The sequence below is a fragment of the Parasteatoda tepidariorum genome, chromosome 4 (assembly GCF_043381705.1).
Source record: "Parasteatoda tepidariorum isolate YZ-2023 chromosome 4, CAS_Ptep_4.0, whole genome shotgun sequence".
NCBI lineage: Eukaryota > Metazoa > Arthropoda > Arachnida > Araneae > Theridiidae > Parasteatoda > Parasteatoda tepidariorum.
Genome location: NC_092207.1, coordinates 41,891,654 through 41,910,211, shown reverse-complemented (window position 1 = coordinate 41,910,211; position 18,558 = coordinate 41,891,654). Strand labels below are relative to the sequence as shown.

Here is an 18,558-nt window from a genome sequence, read left to right as displayed (position 1 = left end):
TCGAGATTTATTAGCTGTTACACTTGTAGGAAAGATTTCATACGAGCCGCTCCAAATGCCTCCAGAATGCAATTACATAGTTAAAATTTGACATGCTTAAAAGGAAATTTTCGTATGCGGTTTTTTTAATTTAATTTTTTCTTACTTTTTTCATTTTTTTCTAATTTTTAATTTTTGCTTTGTATAAGACTCTGAAACTTGAAATTACGAAGATGTATAAGAAAAAAAGGTACAAGAAGTTCTCACGAAATAAAAAAAAACTAAGATTTAATTATTAGTTCGAGAATTATCAGCTGTTAAACTTGTAGTAAAAATAAAAAAACCATATTGGACAAGGACCATTTTCAATTATAAACTTATTTCAGTTAATCTCTTTTTTGCTGGGAAACACTATTTTAAACTAGTCACACTAGTTTAAACTAGTTTTATTTAAACTTATTTTATTTAATTAGTTTAAACTAGTAAACATATTTAAACTAATTTTTCTTAATGAAATTCTAAGTTGTTTGATAGTTTTATAACATTTATATTGAATTTATTTAAAAACAATCAACTAAAAATTAAAACCGTTACCAACGTAAACTGTTATGCAATATAAGGTCACCATTGATTGTTAACAAGCAAAATTACTTCTCATTGTATAACACATTCCGTATTCGTAAGTTAAAATAGTTTTTTTTCAAGTAAAGCTGATTATTTTCAAATTCAAGTTCATTCTGTTGCGATTAACATGATAACAAAATGTTCGTAAATAAAATTATACAGTTTATGAAAAAATGGTTTTTCTATTTTTTAGAAAAATATTGATTTCCTTGGGGGGATGACATAGATGAATGATACATAGATGACTAGACCATCACAGGTGTTCGTGAGTGTCTATAAATAAAAAAACATAACAATTTAATATAACATAATTAACATCACGCATGGTTGAAAAGTCAATTAAAAAAAATAATGTTTCATATATTTTAGATAAAACTTTCTTGGAATTTTATCCGTTAACAAATAAAATTCACTATAATATTTTTTTTTAAAATTTGAGCTTTTTTATTTTATTTTTTGCTTTGTTTTATGTAGCGAATTTACTGGGTAGTAATAACTATAATATTAACTTTATTATATCAAAAATAACATTAATTGCAATAAGTCACGAAAATCATTGCATTTAGTTTTTTTTTTTTAAAGTTATTCTTGGATTGATACATAGTTTTAAATGCAAATGGAAAAAAAATTTCAGCATCACTACCAAAAATGGCTATAAACATAGCGAGGTGGAACACTATAGCAGTTTAAGCTAAAAGATTCCAGGTTCTAACCTCTAATGCTATCATTAAAGTCATAACCTCCTGTTTAATTATTCAGTTGCATGCGATTAAAGCAAGATGGGTTTTAAAATATGTACCTTTGAAATTTCTTGGTCACTATTATTACCGGAAAACATGACTGCTTACATAAAAATATGAAAATCCAAAGAGGAAAATAAGAAGAAACGTGCAAAATGAAAGAAAAAAGGAAAATGAACATGCAAAATAAAAATTTCATTTTATAAAAAATAAATAAAAAAAACTGAGAAATTATGTTTCAAGTTTTATGTCCTTTAAAAGATTTCTCTTGGTCAGGTAATGTTATTGTCGGAAAGCATGACTGCTTACATAAAAACATGAAAATCAAAGAAAAAGTTTAAAAAAAAAAAAAAAAAAAGTAAGAAGAAACGTGCAAAATGAAAGAGAAAAAGAAAATGAACATGCAAACAAAAAAAGAAACATGCAAAATAAAAATTTAAAAAAAAAATAAATAAGTTTAAAAAAAACTAAGAAATAACGTTGCAAGTTTTATGTCTTTTAAGGGATTTTTCACAGAGAGTCCTCATATTATTTCTCATATTAAGTATTTTCTTTTATGTTCCTTTCGAAATTCGCAGGAAAAAAAAATAAGAATAACTTTCTAACTACAAGTTCTATGTTAAAACTTAAAAGTGAAAGACTGCACTTCTAAAAATAGTGACGTTCAGAATTTCCAATCACATCGACTATTGGTATTGCGATTCAAACATTTTATTTTAACAACTAAACGAAATGCTTCATTTTTAAGCTATTTCGTGCCCTGAAGAAAGCACTGTATTCGGTATTCTTTTTCTAAAAGATCATTTAATTTTTTTAATTCAAAAAATTTCTTTTTTTCGCAAATATATTCTTTAGGTTATTGCAAATAACATTTTGACAATATCCAGTTCGTTTATTTTCAAAGTAGAACCATGAAGTCAGTTTTCAACACAAATTATTGCTGTTTTTCCACTTCTGTCGGAAAGAAGCTAAAAAATATAGCTCGTAAACTGGTATATGGTGTGAAAATAACAATATCAACAATAATAATAATTATAGTAATTTATAGTAATTATTATTATTATTATAATAGTAATTATTATTATTATAATAGTAATTATTATTATAGTAATTATAATAATAATAATAATAATAATAATAATAATGATAATAATAACATGTTGAACAAATCTTCAATGAGTAATAGTTTATTTTAATACTGTATGGAAGCAAGTACACATCGTTGTAAAATATAACTGCATTATTTCATACAATGGTTAATAAAGAAACGGAACAAATCAAAATATTTTTTTCCTCTTCATCACAATTGGTTGTTACGGATCATAGTTGAAATTTATGATCTTTTTTTAAAAAACTATAATGGTCAAGAAATCTTAAGTATTTGCTTTGTTTGATCTTTCTCCTTTCATTTAATAATATAATAGTATAAAAATAGAATCAACCCATTTTGAAAGTTTAATACATAAATAAAATTCAATATGCTTAATAGTTTTAAGAGGATAATAAATAAGTCAGTTTGATCTATCGACAATATGATTAATAAATTAAATATATCAATAAATATATATATTTATCAAAATCTTCCCTTATTGAATAATANAAAAATAGAATCAACCCATTTTGAAAGTTTAATACATAAATAAAATTCAATATACTTAATAGTTTCAGGAGGATAATAAATAAGTCAGTTTGGTCTATCGGCAATATGATTAATAAATTAAATATATCAATAAATATATATATTTATCAAAATCTTCCCTTATTGAATAATATTACATACGCAATGCAGTTGTCATATGTACTTATATACGAATCAAAATGATGTTTACGAATGTATATTAAGGGACATTTATTTGTTAATTTCTTCTTTCTTTCTTTATTTTTTGCCTTTCCAACAACACAAGGAATACGAAGAAATTTGTTCAAGGTGAGAATAAATATTTCGGGTATGAAAGGGTTAACTTTTTTCGAAAAATACATCATAGCTAAACAGAAAATGTATTACTAATTGTTTTTTTTAAATGATTTATTTTACGTCTTCTATTTTTTGTCCGAAAAAATCTCGGTCTACCACATTTCATTCAGATTCAAAAATTAAGCTAAATACTGCAATTTTGAACGGGATTTCTTCAATGTGAAATTTATAAAAATGTTTGCTAAAGTAATTGTTTTCCTTTTCTCCCTTCAATATAAAAGTATGTAGATATTTTATTATCGTAACGTATGAAAACATTTACACATTGTACTGTAACGTTAGCGGGTTGAGAAAAAATTCAATTGCTGGTTTGACAGAAAATGAGGATTCTTTATTTATACTTGAACATAACGAAAGTAAAAGAATTCCTGTCAACATTAACAGTCATTAAGTAAATAACTTAATGTTTTTTTTTAAAATTTTAAACACTTATTTATTTTTTAACTAAATAATAAAAAATGTGAGAATCACTTAGATTTTCCAAAAGCTTTTTTGATGTTGGTAGAAGAGAAGTTACGGATTCACTAATCGCAACTGCTTCAATTTGTTAGAAGATCAATCAAAATTCCATCATTTTTATTCAATCAAATAAATAATGAATTACAAAGAGGAATAAAATTTTCCCCAGCAGATCACCGAAGTCAAACATCATTGGCTGCGGTTAGTGTGCGGGTGGGTAACCTCTTGGATCAGTCTGCGTAGGGACCGAGGTTGTGCGGTATTGGTCCTCGACTGTTCTACCGTAAAGTACTCGACTTCGCGTGCAGGTCGTCGAGCTACCGAAGCGGGGGTGCCATCCCATCTGCAGAGGATCAAAATTGTGATGGCATGTGTTCGGATCATCCTCAGGGATGTTTTCCAGACCGTCGCCAATAGCCCATTGTGCAGCTCTAGTGAGACGTAAACAAACTACAACAACAACAACAATAATTGACCAAGGTTGCCAATATCAACAACAATGATCAACTGTTCAGTTAAGCTGGAGTCTTTAGAAAGAGTCCAACGTTACAGAAGAATTCCTCGGTGCTTGCGATTGCCATAGATGCAATTGCGAGTGTTTAAAAATTACAGGTAAGATGAACTACCTGCGCATAAGAAAATCGCGTAGGTAGTTCATCTTACCTGCATAGGAATCGCATAGGAACATAGTGTGCTGTGAGAATGCTCTATCAATACAATAGCACATTTCTCACTGCATGTGTATCGCACGTGTGCTATTGCATGTCAAAGAAATGCGCACATTCGCCAGCAGATCGTTTCTCATGTCGTTTCTAAACATTTGGACGCATATCTTAGACAATCGCATGCAGTGAGAATGTTCCCTTTAACGGAGCATTTTCTCTGCATACGATTTGCATACGCGATCGCACGTCATTTTGATTAATGAAACGCGTGAGCATATCACCTTGAGCTTTCTCATATGTTATTGGTGAACGCTAACAGATCCTTGTGAATCTTGGAAAAACCAAATACAGTGTGATTTTTTCATTACACGTAGTTTCTAAACACTCGCACACGAGTCTGGGGCTGCCGTATGAAATGCTCCTAAACCTATCTTAATAAGCATAATTTGATCAAGCATTTGCACTTTTTTTGAGCACATATTTGGACATTCGCATTTTACAAACATACCACTTGAGCAATTTCATTTTTTTTTTCTTTTGCACCAGCATTAAGCTATATGAATAGTCATTCAGTTGCTTTGGAAATGTCTTCAGTGTAGCATTGTAAGGTTCCTTCTTTACTGTGGCTTATTAAATTTAAGAAGGAAAAATGCTTGATACTCTTTCTTATGCAAGCGAAAACAAAATGGTATCTCTTTTTTTTTTCTTGAGAAGGAACATCCAAAACACATTGGGAAAATATTTCTAAATAACCAGAAAAATATTTATCTTCTTATTAGAGTTAAAATCTAATGTCTGAGAACTAGTTTTACTAAATTTAATGATATAACATGAAAGGCCAATTTAAACTTTACATTCGATAATTTGAAGAATCATATTACTTCAAACAGTATAAGTAAGCAAAAAGTATAAATAAGCTCATAATTTTATATAATATAATTCCGCAAAAAAAGTTTTTTGACAATAATTTTTATTCAAAAGTTTTAAGTTTCATCAAAAATCATTATTTAGAAACTGAAAAACGTAAAATAAAGAATACTTACGAAACAAAAAAAACGGTTCTAAAAATTCCTCACATAAAAATAAAAAACTATCATGTTTCTTTTTATTCATAATCGGACGCAGAAAACTATTCTATAACAAATTATCATCGAAGAAAAAAATTATTTACAAGTAAAATTTTTTATTATAAAAATTATGAAACTTACCTGCGTTTTATATCCGGAGAATTCCAAAATGATATGTTCTTCATTTGAAAACTTTATTCTCAAATAATATATACACAGATTATCCCTTCATTACTTTAAGATGACATACCGCGCAATAAAATTTTATAATTGCATGATCTCGATATGAATTTCAATATGTTACTTAAAAACAGAATAGCTGAATTCTAGTTGAAATTTATCATTAAAAATTAAAAAATACTTACCAAGAAAACAATAAAAATTTATTAATAATCAACATAATGATATTATTTCAAGTAATTCGGATGATTCCTTATTGTTGTTTTCTGAATTATATAGATTCAGAAATATGCCGGCCAGGTAGCTGAGCGGTTAGCGCGCCTGACTGCGAAGCCAATGTCCACGGGTTCGAATCCCGCCCTGGGCATGGATGTTTCTCTCTCTTGTGTTGTCCTCTGTTGTGTGTGATGATCATCAAGTGAATGCCTCTCTTGAAGTGATCTCGAGTGAATGTGGCCCACCCTATGAACGGGTTTGTGGCAGTGTGGTGTGGGCAATGTTACTCGCCTCCGTGACTTTGGTTCACAGATACCCACTGGGAAGCGCGAAATGAGTAACACCTCTGGCTTCTTCTAAGGCGAAACGAATAAAGTTCAGTGCCGATCATTGGAAAAAAAAAGATTCCGAAATATATACTATTTAATAACTATATTACAGTTTTGCACGTTCTAAAATCATATTTATTCATTGAAGTATAGTAAGCAATGCTGACTTCGCTTTAATTTGCAACGAATTGGAGACAAAAAAAATAAAAGCTTGTTAATAATAGAAAGATTAAAATTATAGAGAAATTGTTCTTCAAATGTTTGTTGTGCTCTGTTTCAAAAGGATTTACCAATTTTCTGGTTAGTTTTTTTAAAGTTCTGNAAAAACCCATATCCTTGCTGACATTATGGCGAAATTTAGCTAAATTTTCGCAATTATGGTGGCTCAATTAGGTCAATCAGAAACCTGTATCTTTGTAAACAAATCGCATTTTGCTATTTGTAAAAATACAGTCTTTTGATTGGCCAAACGCGTCCATCGTAATTGCAAAGGTTTAGCTGAATGCCGCCCTAGAAAGCCATGGCTTTACGTAATATAGATTTTTTTGTGCTCATACAATAGATTAATGAAGAAGCTAACATAAAGCTTACGAATTTTATTTTGTTTAAAAACCTAAAATGAACTTTTTATTCGAATTGGGGGCCCCCTCTGATGTGGGACCCGGGACAACTGCCCCGTACGCCCCTGCCTTAGTCAGGCTTTGCATGTAAAATTAAATGTTATTGGTGAACGCTAACAGATCCTTGTGCATCTTGGGAAATCAAATACAGTGTGAATTTTTCATTACACGTAGTTTCTAAACACTCGCACACGAGTCTGGGGCTGCCGCATGAAATGCTCCTAAACTTATCTTAATAAGCATAATTTGATCAAGCATTTGCACTTTTTTTGAGCACATATTGGGACATTTGCATTTTGCAAACATACCAATTGAGCAATTTCATTTTTTTTTTTTTTGCACCAGCATTAAGTGAAAGAATCAAACTTATTCGCGATCGCAACGAACTATAGGGCACGTTGTTGTATGAGACCAATTGCTGCGATTTCTATATGAATAGTCATTCAGTTGCTCTGGAAATGTCTTCAGTGTAGCATTGTAAGGTTCCTTCTTTACTGTGGCTTATTAAATTTAAGAAGGAAAAATGCTTGATACTCTTTCTTATGCAAGCGAAAACAAAATGGTATCTCTTTTTTTTTTAGAGAAGGAACATCCAAAACACATTGGAAAAATATTTGTAAATAACCAGAAAAATATTTATCTTCTTATTAGAGTTAAAACTTAATGTCTGAGAACTAGTTTTACTAAATTTAATGACATAACATGAAAGGCCTATTTAAACTTTACGTTCGATAATTTGAAGAATCATATTACTTCAAACATTAAAATAAGCAAAAAGTATAAATAAGCTCATAATTTTATATAATATAATTCAGCAAAAAAAAGTTTTTTGACAATAATTTTTATTAAAAAGTTTTAAGTTTCATCAAAAATCATTATTTAGAAACTAAAAAAACGTAAAATAAAGAATACTTACGAAACAAAAAAACGGTTCTAAAAATTCCTCACATGAAAATAAAAAACTATCATGTTTCTTTTTATTCATAATCAGACGCAGAAAACTATTCTATAACAAATTATCATCGAAGAAAAAAATTATTTACAAGTAAAATTTTTTATTATAAAAATTATAAAACTTACCTGCTTTTTATATCCGGAGAATTCCAAAATAATATATGTTCTTCATTTGAAAACTTTATTCTCAAATAATATATATATATATAGATTATCCCTTCATTACTTAAGATGACATACCACGCAATAAAATTTTCTAATTGCAAGATCTCGATATGAATTTCAATATGTTACTTAAAAACAGAATAGCTGGATTCTAGTTGAAATTTATCATTAAAAATTAAAAAATACTTACAAAGAAAACAATAAAAATTTATTAATAATCAACATAATGATATTATTTCAAGTAATTCGGATGATTCCTTATTGTTGTTTTCCGAATTAAATAGATTCAGAAATATGCCAGCCAGGTGGCCGAGCGGATAGCGCGCCTGACTGTGAAGCCAATGTCCACGGGTTCGAATCCCGCCCTGGGCATGGATGTTTCTCTCTCTTGTGTTGTCCTCTGTTGTGTGTGATGATCATCAAGTGAATGCCTCTCTTGAAGTGATCTCGAGTGAATGTGGCCCACCCTATGAACGGGTTTGTGGCAGTGTGGTGTGGGCAATGTTACTCGCCTCCGTGACTTTGGTTCACAGATACCCACTGGGAAGCGCGAAATGAGTAACACCTCTGGCTTCTTCTAAGGCGAAACGAATAAAGTTCAGTGCCGATCATTGGAAAAAAAAAGATTCCGAAATATATACTATTTAATAACTATATTACAGTTTTGCACGTTCTAAAATCATATTTATTCATTGAAGTATAGTAAGCAATGCTGACTTCGCTTTAATTTGCAACGAATTGGAGACAAAAAAAATAAAAGCTTGTTAATAATAGAAAGATTAAAATTATAGAGAAATTGTTCTTCAAATGTTTGTTGTGCTCTGTTTCAAAAGGATTTACCAATTTTCTGGTTAGTTTTTTTAAAGTTCTGCCTTTTCCTTAGGGAAAGTTTGCTTCTTATTTGCTACTAAGAAAATGGTGTCCAACTCTGCCAATTATTATGATAGAACTAAATGAAAATGCCTGATATTTTCAGGCTCCGCTAGAGAGCGCACTCAAGCATAGCGATCGCGAATTGCGCGTGAACTATGTTAGTGCGAATATAGTTTTAAATTTTACTCAAACTTTTAACCTGAGAGAGTTATAAAAATCAAGTTCAAATTTTACTTACAAAAACGATATTACTGTTGAAATAAGTTTATGGTAAAGCACGTTATGTGGAAAACTCAGAGGTAATTAACAGACACTATTATTTCTAATATTTTAATACTGATTTTGGCATTGATAGCTTCCTCAAATTTAGCAGACGATGGAGTGTTTGTTTATTGAAGCGCCAATTTCTTTTCCTTCTTTGGAGAGGAAATCGTTTAAATTAGTTCACAAACATAAATGACCTTTTGTTCTCTTTAAATAACTTCCCATTAACATGTCTTAACATTAAGTAAGTTTATATTCTGAAATCCATCATCTTCGTTTTTCTGCTTTGCTTGTTCGCGTGTGCAAAATCCCAATATTTATATTTCTCTATAGTTTTGAATTTGTTCTTAATAGTTTTTATTTCTTTGTAGTTGTAGAATTATAGTAACACCTGTCTAACTTGTGCAATAACTCATTTTCCTTCTAATAAGTTTTTCATAACGGGTTTTACTTTTTGCCTTATTTATATATAACTGCAATTTATTTTAAATTGCTTATTTTTTTATTCTCTCATCACTCCTAAATTGATGTCTAAATTAATTTTTTTCAATACTTTTTATTAATTATAAGGATTTTTAATAACTTTTAATTTTATAAAATAATTATCGAAATTGAATTTCACTTGTTAGTGAGTTTCTGGTTGTAATTATTTTATACATTACTTCTAATAAAATTTTCTCTATTTTCGTTTCTTATAAACCTATACTGCTTGAAGTTATTTAGTATTTTTACTAACTTAACAGCGCTTTGATTTTTTTCTTTCAGTATTTAGATGTAGCAACAACTGAAATGAATCTTAACAATCTAGCTTATTTAAATCTATGCAAATTTTAGTGATGAATGAAATGTAAGATTCGGATGTCAGCTGTGAGCATATTTTACTACTTTCTAATTACTTTAAGCTGAATGTGATATTTATGCACTTTAATTACATACATAGTGCTATTATTTTTTGCGTTTTGGTTGTAGTTAATAAAAACTTTTAATGCATCTTGGGAAACAACTATTTTATGCATTGATTGACAAAAAAAAAAGTTTGAAACAAAAGAAAGTTTTTACAATAACAAACCATAGGTTACATAAGTTTAAGCTATTGTTACAAAAAATAAGAAAGTTTATCATAACTTGTATCTAAAAATTATTCAGTTAATTTGTAATTATTTGTTTTGAAAGTATCTGCTATGAAGCATACTTATTTTATTATTATAAAGCATTGATTTGATGAAATTAAAATGCTATTCCTTAAGTAGCTTTATTCAAATTAACAGATTACTCTGGTATGCTGTAAACATTTTCGTTGAAAACCAAGTTTTATTTATGTTGTTGTTGTAGTTCATTTACGTTGCACTGGAGCAGCACAATGGGCAATTGGCGACGGTCTGGGAAACATCCCGGAGGATGATCCGAAGACACGCCCTCACAATTTCGGTTCTCTGCAGAGGGTATTATCCCACTTCGGTAGCCCGACGACCTGCATGCAAAGTCGAGCACAAGTTTTATTTATATCAATACAACGTTTGTACTTAAAAAGAAAAAAAAATAATAATCATAAATCTGTTTTTAAAAAGTTTAATTTTGCTACTTTTAGCATTTTATAATTCTATATAAATAAAAGGCAATTATTGTTTCATTTTATCTCTCTTGATGTTTCAAGTAATTATTCAATTGTGCTGTTTCTTTCTTTTTTTCTTTCTTTTTTAAGAATAAATAATATAATTTAAAGTATTAAAAAACAAAATTTCTGCTATCTAAAGGAAAAAAAAAACTGCATTTGCTTTTTTAGTACATTTTTTCTAGTACATAATGAAATCATAGATAATAGACTGTATGTAAGTAAGGAACTAACTTAGTTTGTATTGTGGCAAATATTGTGAAGTCTATTTTTTCCCCTTATTTTTTAAATCTAGTGCTAGAGCTCATTGCTTACACATATTCAAGAAGGCTTTTTGATTTGTGGGGGCAAGGCCTATTCTCAAAAATCACATTATTTCTGTCCCTTAAAAATTATAATTTTATAAGTGTTTAAATTATACAGCTTTCAAAAAATTATTGCTTTTTAGAAAGATCCATGTTCCTAGCTGGATCTGTTACGAAAACATTACATTGTGATTCTGATTTATTTTGGTTGGTTTTATGCCTAATGTTATCTTCATCAATTTTTTTTTCTTTTGTAGGAACTCACCATACAAAATGTCAAATTTTCCAGATTCTTCAGATATCTTGAAGTTGTGTGGTAAATGTTTTATAAGCATTTATTTTACCTGGTCTTTTTCAATAGTATTTATAATTTCTCAAAATTAATTGCAATGTTTTCTTCTTTAGAATGTCTTTATGCCAATTCCTCTCTATTGTTTCAACAAGAAGTCAATAAGATGGTAAATGAATTGCTTATTATTTTATTTGTTGTGTCTAATAATTATTTTTTTGCATTATTTTGTAATCATGTTGAAGATAATGTGTGAAAGTCTTTTATCTTAACAATTATAAATGTTGTAATCATGGACTGTTATAAAATTTTATATTTACTAGTCAATTTTGTTTATTGTGAGCCATAATTTACAGAGACCTTAGATTTTACCTCAAAAGTTTTAATAAAAAGTTAGTATACTATTAAATATCAAAATATTTTTGTGATGAGTATAATTTGAATTTCACAAGAAATATTTCATTAATATTTACATTTTATTAATATTGTCAAAAAAAAAAACTCGCTGTTCATGAATTTATTTATTATTATTTTTTTTTTAAATTATCAGAACTTCCTTTATTTAAATTGTTTAAAAATTCTGTATATATTAGGAATGACAGCAATTTTGTAAAGCTTTTCTTCCGTTTTGTTATGAATCACTCAACCCATTGAGACACAAGGCACAATTTAAGTACAATAAACTCCATTCAAACTGGCATAATGAGACTGAGTATAAGTGCAACTAAGAGAGTGTAAGGTATTAACACTTACCTATGAAAAAATTTCGTTTTGAAAACAAAATGGTACGTTGATAACATATTGATTGGGATTGAAAGAAGTTATATTCTTTTTGTTCAGCTTTCAAAAAATTGAGTTTTGAAGATGTTTTGCCCTACACATAATTTTTGGCTAGGTTTCAGATTTTGTAAATAGGCCTAATTAAATTTCGATTTATCTAAAGCCAATACTTTATTATGCCGCTAGAGAAATGAAGTCTATAAGATAAAGAAAATTTTTTGTATAATTAAGTAACAAACTTAAATATAAACTATTACTCATTTTGATACTAATTACTCATTTTGATATTTCTGAGTTCAGCGCACCTTAGATGTGCTGTTCCACTAATGATGGGAATACATCTATTTCGTGACTGAATAACATATTTTTCTATGTAGTGAAAAAAATGTGTTTTTAATTTTTTAATAATATGTTTATATATACAGAGATGATTGTGCTCCGGAAAAAAAATCTGGATTTCCGGATTTTTCTTTAATCGTGATCCGGAGCTTTCGGGAGTTCCAGTTTCTTGTTTTCGTTAGAATTTGTTATTGTAGTCGATTATTTTTTTAATTTGTTTATTTATACTATTACTAGAGTGTGCAAAGGTATGACTGCGCCTCATAAATATTGAATCAAACATACAATTTATTCATACTTTATTCAATTAATTAATCATTTTTTATTATTATTATTTATTTATATCATTGTATTATCATTGTACAGTACAGAGCCCGATATCCGGAAATCAGAAAACCGGAACGAAATTCGATGAATTTTCCCGCCATTTTTGAAGAAATTTTTTTTTTTCCTCATAAGATTTTAGGATTTTTCTTTCTTTTTTTAAAAGATTTTTACCTTACCATTATTTTGGAAATAATCATTAGTGTATTACTTCATCGTTTTTTCTTCTTTTTAAGATTATTTCCGAAATTTTTTTTTTTTAATTGAGTTTAACAATAAAAAAAACTGCTTTTTGTAGCGATTCTGAAAACTGGAAAAATCAGTTATCCGGAATAGCGATGGTCCGATCATTCCGGATAATCGGTTCCCTATTGTAGTTATACGTGCTTACTAATAATATGTGTAATTAGTGATAAAAGTAAACTCATATATAATTAATTATTCATTGCTATGCTGCTTATATTTTATTTTGAATTTCATGTTTCAAAAATAGGAATGATTTCAATTTATAAAGGCATTAATTTTTTGAAATGTATCATTGATTTTACTCCAGAAATTTTCAGGATTTTTGAGTTGGGTTCACCCCTGTTTATATTATGTGATTTATAAATGGATGGAAGCGGTACTTTCTGTATTATCAAAGATTTATTAGTAATGTGGGTAAAAACTTTTTTAGTTGATGAAAAAGACTTCTGCAGAAGAGTCTTTTATTCTTTTCCTCTCCGAAGATCACCAAGAACTTGCATGTGAGGTGAGTTTTAAATTAGTTTATGATGTGGCTGAACTTGGGGATGTCTTTTTATTATCACACTAAATGTAATTTTTCTTTTCTTAGGTGATTGGTAAAAGAGTTTTACCTGAAGAAATCATCATTAATGTAAGCATATTAATTTTTTTTATCTTTAAACATTTGCTTGCTTATCTATTCTGTCCATTTTAGTTTACTGAATAATGATTTTACTCATAGAAAGCAGGGAGAATAGTTTGAACATTAATTCTTAATAGGTAATTTAATTGTGGAATTAAAAGCAGTTGGTATATGATATGCATGTTTTTAAATTGTACAGCTTGTTTGTTTGTATGTTTTTCTTCTTTTTTGTAATTTAAGTAATATATGAAATGAATATTTATTTTTAAAAATCGTAATCTCTCCTTGAATTCTGTATAATGTAATGTTTACATTTTTTTTTACTAATTTTCTAAGTATATTTTATCCTTAGAGCTATGAAGGCATCAGATACCGTTTAGAAATCACATGATTTTTCTAGTTTTAATTTAATGTTTGCTTATTATGCTGTTGAACAGCACAAATAGTATATATTTTACTAGTAATACTTTTGTATAAATTAGCTTTATAAATGTGTGCATTTTCCTTTTTCTTTCACTTAAATAGTTGTAAAATGTACAAAAAGTGAAATTTACATATAGGAGTCCAAACTTTCTACTACTTTACTGACTAAACTATTGTGATTGTGTCTATCCTAAATATTTAAAGGATAAAAAATTATAATCTATCCGTGAGCAAAGTAAGTTTATTCAGAGAAGGCACACTTTAGAATGGGATCTCTCTTAATATAAAATATTGTTTTTGCAAATAAATTATGTTTAAGGTTAGCTCTTTGAACACTTAATATTGCCTCATTGCATTAATTCAAAAGTTATTAAGCTGCTCTGTGTTTTGTTTTATATTGTACTTCTTGATATACTAAAAATTATAGAAACATTTAAATTTTCCATTTTATTGTGTTCTTTAAACAATTATTTTCTTACATGACAAACTTAAATTATGAGTCCTATTTTTTCTTATTTATTTTTTTACATACTTAAAAAAATCTAAATTTCTGTTTTGTTCTATAAAAATTTTTTTTAGATTTATGGAAAGTGTATTACTAAACTGAAATTATCAAAATTGTGTTATCTTTTTCTATTATGACTTAATCAGTTTAAGATTACTTTTGTAGTTTTTACATTTTATGAGCTATTATGTCTTCTGGTATAAAAAAAAATAATGTCAAAATTTTATCAAATGCTGGGTTATTTGCTAAAAAAAAGTTTTAGTCTTTATCAACAAGAACTACCAAAGATAAAAATATAAAGGAAATATAGAAGACCCGAAATTAATTTTAATAATATGTCATAATTAATTAAAAATAAATTTTTTTTTTTTGCGAGTTAATATACCTAGTTTTCAACATTTCGACATTGGTTATTTTAACATTTATCGATCAATATGTATCCCCCCCTCTCTTTACTTATTGACTTTTCTGTGCTTGAATTTAGCAGTTAATCTTAATAATTCACTCATGTGGTTTATAGTAAATTAATTATATTTACCTGTCTGTAACATCTATAAACAGTTATTTGAACTTTTCCTTTTTTTTTCTATTATCATTATTTTAACTTGTGTGAAAATTTTAACTTAAACTAATTGTATTAATTTAAAATTCCCTAGTTTAGAAGTATTTTAAATACATTCTTAAATCTTAATTTAATTGTAATTTATATAGGTTGAAAATTCTGCTTTTGCCGAGGTGTTAGAAAAGAAAACTGATGTAATCATGAATAAAGCGAAGGTATGTGTACCTCAAGGTATGTGCTAACTTATTAATGCTAACAATTTTAGTATACTTCATATTTTTTTTCTAAGAATAATAATAACCAAATGTTGCCAAAATAGAATTTAATTGCTGGGTTGCATCTGTAATTTGGTTGGAATTTTCTAAATACTCAGTGTCAAATGTTTTAATATAAATTTTTTAAATATATATATTTTTTAAATTCTTCAATGTATTTCTAAAAATTTTATTGATTTCATTTTCCTCTACAATTCAGCATTATTTAAAAAGTCATTATTATCTGATGCCAAACAAAAAAAAAAATGCAGGATTGTTATCATAAAGTTCAAGATATTTGTTATAAAGTTATTGTTATAAAGTCATTATCAAGCGATTTTTATCAAATGCTATTTTAGAAAAAGCTTCATAGTTCAAAAGCATGTAGAAGTTGATATGCACAACAGCATTTTTAATAAATGTAAAAATACTAACACTGACAAAATCTTAGCTATTCCTGTGAATCAGTATACCTATGGCAAATAAAGCAAACAATTAAAGAAAAAGAAACTGTAGTCGTCATTAAAGTTGGCAATTAAGAATATAATAAATATGACAAAATATTACTGATGATGTAAATACCACTCATTTTATGCAAAAGTTTGTGCTCCTGTAAATTTTTTAGAATAGAACTGGTATTGTTTACTTTGAATTACTACTCAGTGACAAAACCAATAGTTTTATAGTTCTAGCAAAATGCACTCCTTCAGAAGTATAGGCTGTACTTATCAACAAGAAAGGGGTGATCAAGAGGGAAGAATTCAAATGAAGATAGAGTATACTTCAGGGTACATATGATAAAGGAAAATAATGTAAATAAATCGCAAATAATGATACAAAAACTGACATATTGTTGGTCTATGGAAAGAACTCTCCTCGTCACGAAGTCTAAGACCATCTGCTGCTATGGAAATAAGAAATAGCGCATTTCAATAAGGGGAGCTTTGAAAATAGAATAGATAGATTGGATGTTTACTGAATTGGCTGCCAGTAGAATATTTATTAAATCTGATTTATAAAGTTTTTAAAGATATACCTGATTTTTTCTTTCTTTAATTAAATCAATGAATAATAAATAACATTTTAAATAATGTTTCAGGTTGGCTTTTTCTTACCTACTTGGGAGTTATCACATTTGACCGGAAAAAAAATTATTTCCTTTTTCTTGTCAACCCGAATCAAAATTTACCTTAATGATGTAAAACCCCAACTTGAAATAGTTAAACGTTGTAACCATAGTCACTGATATTCTGCTATTTATTATTCTGCTGTCCAGAGCAAGTTAGCTCTGGGAATAGAGAATATCAATTAATTTTTACTCGAATCAGATGACGTGCAAAGTGCTTCAGCTGGTGACTTTCTCTTCAAACTACCACACCAGCAAGAGAATTTTCAATCACGGCAGATTGATTGTAAGACTTGTTGCATTAACATGCCAGATGTTGTGTTGGCCATGAAGATCGAATTTACAAAGTGCTGTATTCCTTCTACATGTATAGTGCTACAAAAGTTTAAGCATTTAAGCGTTGGAAACACACACCTGCTACATCGATGAATTCAAAAACAAAATAATCTGCAAGAAATGTGTTAGTAGGACTGTAGTTGATAACTCTCTGACTCTGTGAAAAAAATTCCATTTTAAAATGCTTATAAGTTAAACTTCTATTGGTTCAAATAGGTATATGATTGCTCTATGCAACTGACAAATTCAAGTTATATTGTGTTTATTTGTTACCCTTAAGCTGTAGGTTTTCTTACCATTTTAAGATTTACATTTCACTTAAAATTAGAAGAGAGCTTTTGGTCATATAATTTGATCAATTAAAGACAATAATAACTAATAAAAACAAAATAAAAAAACATAAAACAATGAAAGATTAGCTATTTTTTAACATAGAGTACTAAATTTTTTGTCTAATGCTTCCTTTATTTGAACTTTCAATGTATCAATGCTTCATTTGTCTCTGGAAAGTGGAAGCTTCTTACAGGGTGTTCTTAAAACAATTAAAAGTAAAAATTAGGGAAATTTATCAATGTGGAAAAAGCAGAAAATTTTGCTAAAATGCCGAAAAAGTCAAGGAAAATAAATAAATGTATATGTAAGATTACTAATGGTTCGTAATTTGTTTCCTAAAAAATTCGTTTATTTTCAACTTTAATGGCACACATTAAAGTTGATTGTGATATATTTTATGATTTATAATTTTATAATTTATAATTTTGTGACATATTTTATGATTAAGACTATGGCATTACTGAAAAATTAATAATAAAAATTATGCCACCATTTTCAGAAATCAGTTTTTTTTTCTTAGTGTTTGTAGTCCCCCCTATTCATTTCTGCTATCCCAGCTGAAATTTTTAAAACAAGTAATAGAACTTTCAATATGTTTGAAAAAACTTTTGTAATTAAATTTGCTTCTTTCTACATTATCATATCTCTCATCACAGGTTGTTGACATTATTGTCCAAAATACATTTCTTAGGATAGACTGCTGGTAGTGACAAAATAACTGATTTTAATCTTACTCTGCTTACTTGAATATTGTTCATATATTTAATATTATCTCAAATATTGTTTTCTGAATATTGTTGATAAACTCATTGAATTCAAAATGTTCAATTAGTTAACTCTAAAAGTATGCTTCATTTAGGAAAAGTTTTTATGCCACAGGGATCTGTTTAATATTTCCTAATATGATGTTCAATTTTACAAAATGAACTGAAAAAAGAAACTCTACAGAAGTCTTTCTTACATTTTGTTAAATTCTTTACATCCCATATGAAGTCTTGCAACCAGGTGACTCATAAGGTCATTTAATACCAATTACAAACTTTAACAAGCTATGTCTTGGATAAATTTGAAGTTAGAATAAGAGAATTATTATTTTTCTTCATAAGTAAAAAGTCTGATATGATTTTCTCATTGAGAGCCATATATTTTTTTAAATTTTTTTTTTAAAATTTTACTTTGAGTTTGCTCTTGTTGCTCACAACACATCTGTATTTTTCAGCTTTTCAATTTAGGTAACAATAATAACTTGAATATTCAAGTACATTCTTATATGTGTGTTCCACTATTCACATCTAGTCTCGAAGAAAAAGTTTCAAGTATTCTTTGTCTAATAAACAAAAATAGGTATGCAAATTTATTTTACAGTTTTAAATAAATTACAAAATTGTAGGT

The 18,558-nt window shown here is 28.0% G+C and overlaps 1 protein-coding gene across 11 annotated transcripts in view; it reads left to right on the top strand.

The window, feature by feature from the left end:
* LOC107444585 (cGMP-dependent 3',5'-cyclic phosphodiesterase) overlaps positions 1 to 18,558 on the top strand; it is a 51,661-nt gene that overhangs the window by 11,148 nt on the left and 21,955 nt on the right. For 3 of the 11 annotated variants that reach the window (XM_016058762.3, XM_016058761.3, XM_071179701.1), the window contains exons 2-7: positions 11,285 to 11,343; positions 11,433 to 11,485; positions 13,436 to 13,510; positions 13,595 to 13,636; positions 15,267 to 15,332; positions 18,386 to 18,510. In XM_016058762.3, coding sequence (XP_015914248.2) covers positions 11,285 to 11,343; positions 11,433 to 11,485; positions 13,436 to 13,510; positions 13,595 to 13,636; positions 15,267 to 15,332; positions 18,386 to 18,510 — 420 coding nt within the window. Of the gene's footprint in view, positions 1 to 9,010; positions 9,146 to 9,194; positions 9,355 to 9,875; positions 9,978 to 11,284; positions 11,344 to 11,432; positions 11,486 to 13,435; positions 13,511 to 13,594; positions 13,637 to 15,266; positions 15,349 to 18,385; positions 18,511 to 18,558 lie in introns of those variants that run through there. The other 8 variants (XM_071179705.1, XM_016058768.4, XM_016058765.4 and 5 more) reach the window with 7 other exon arrangements.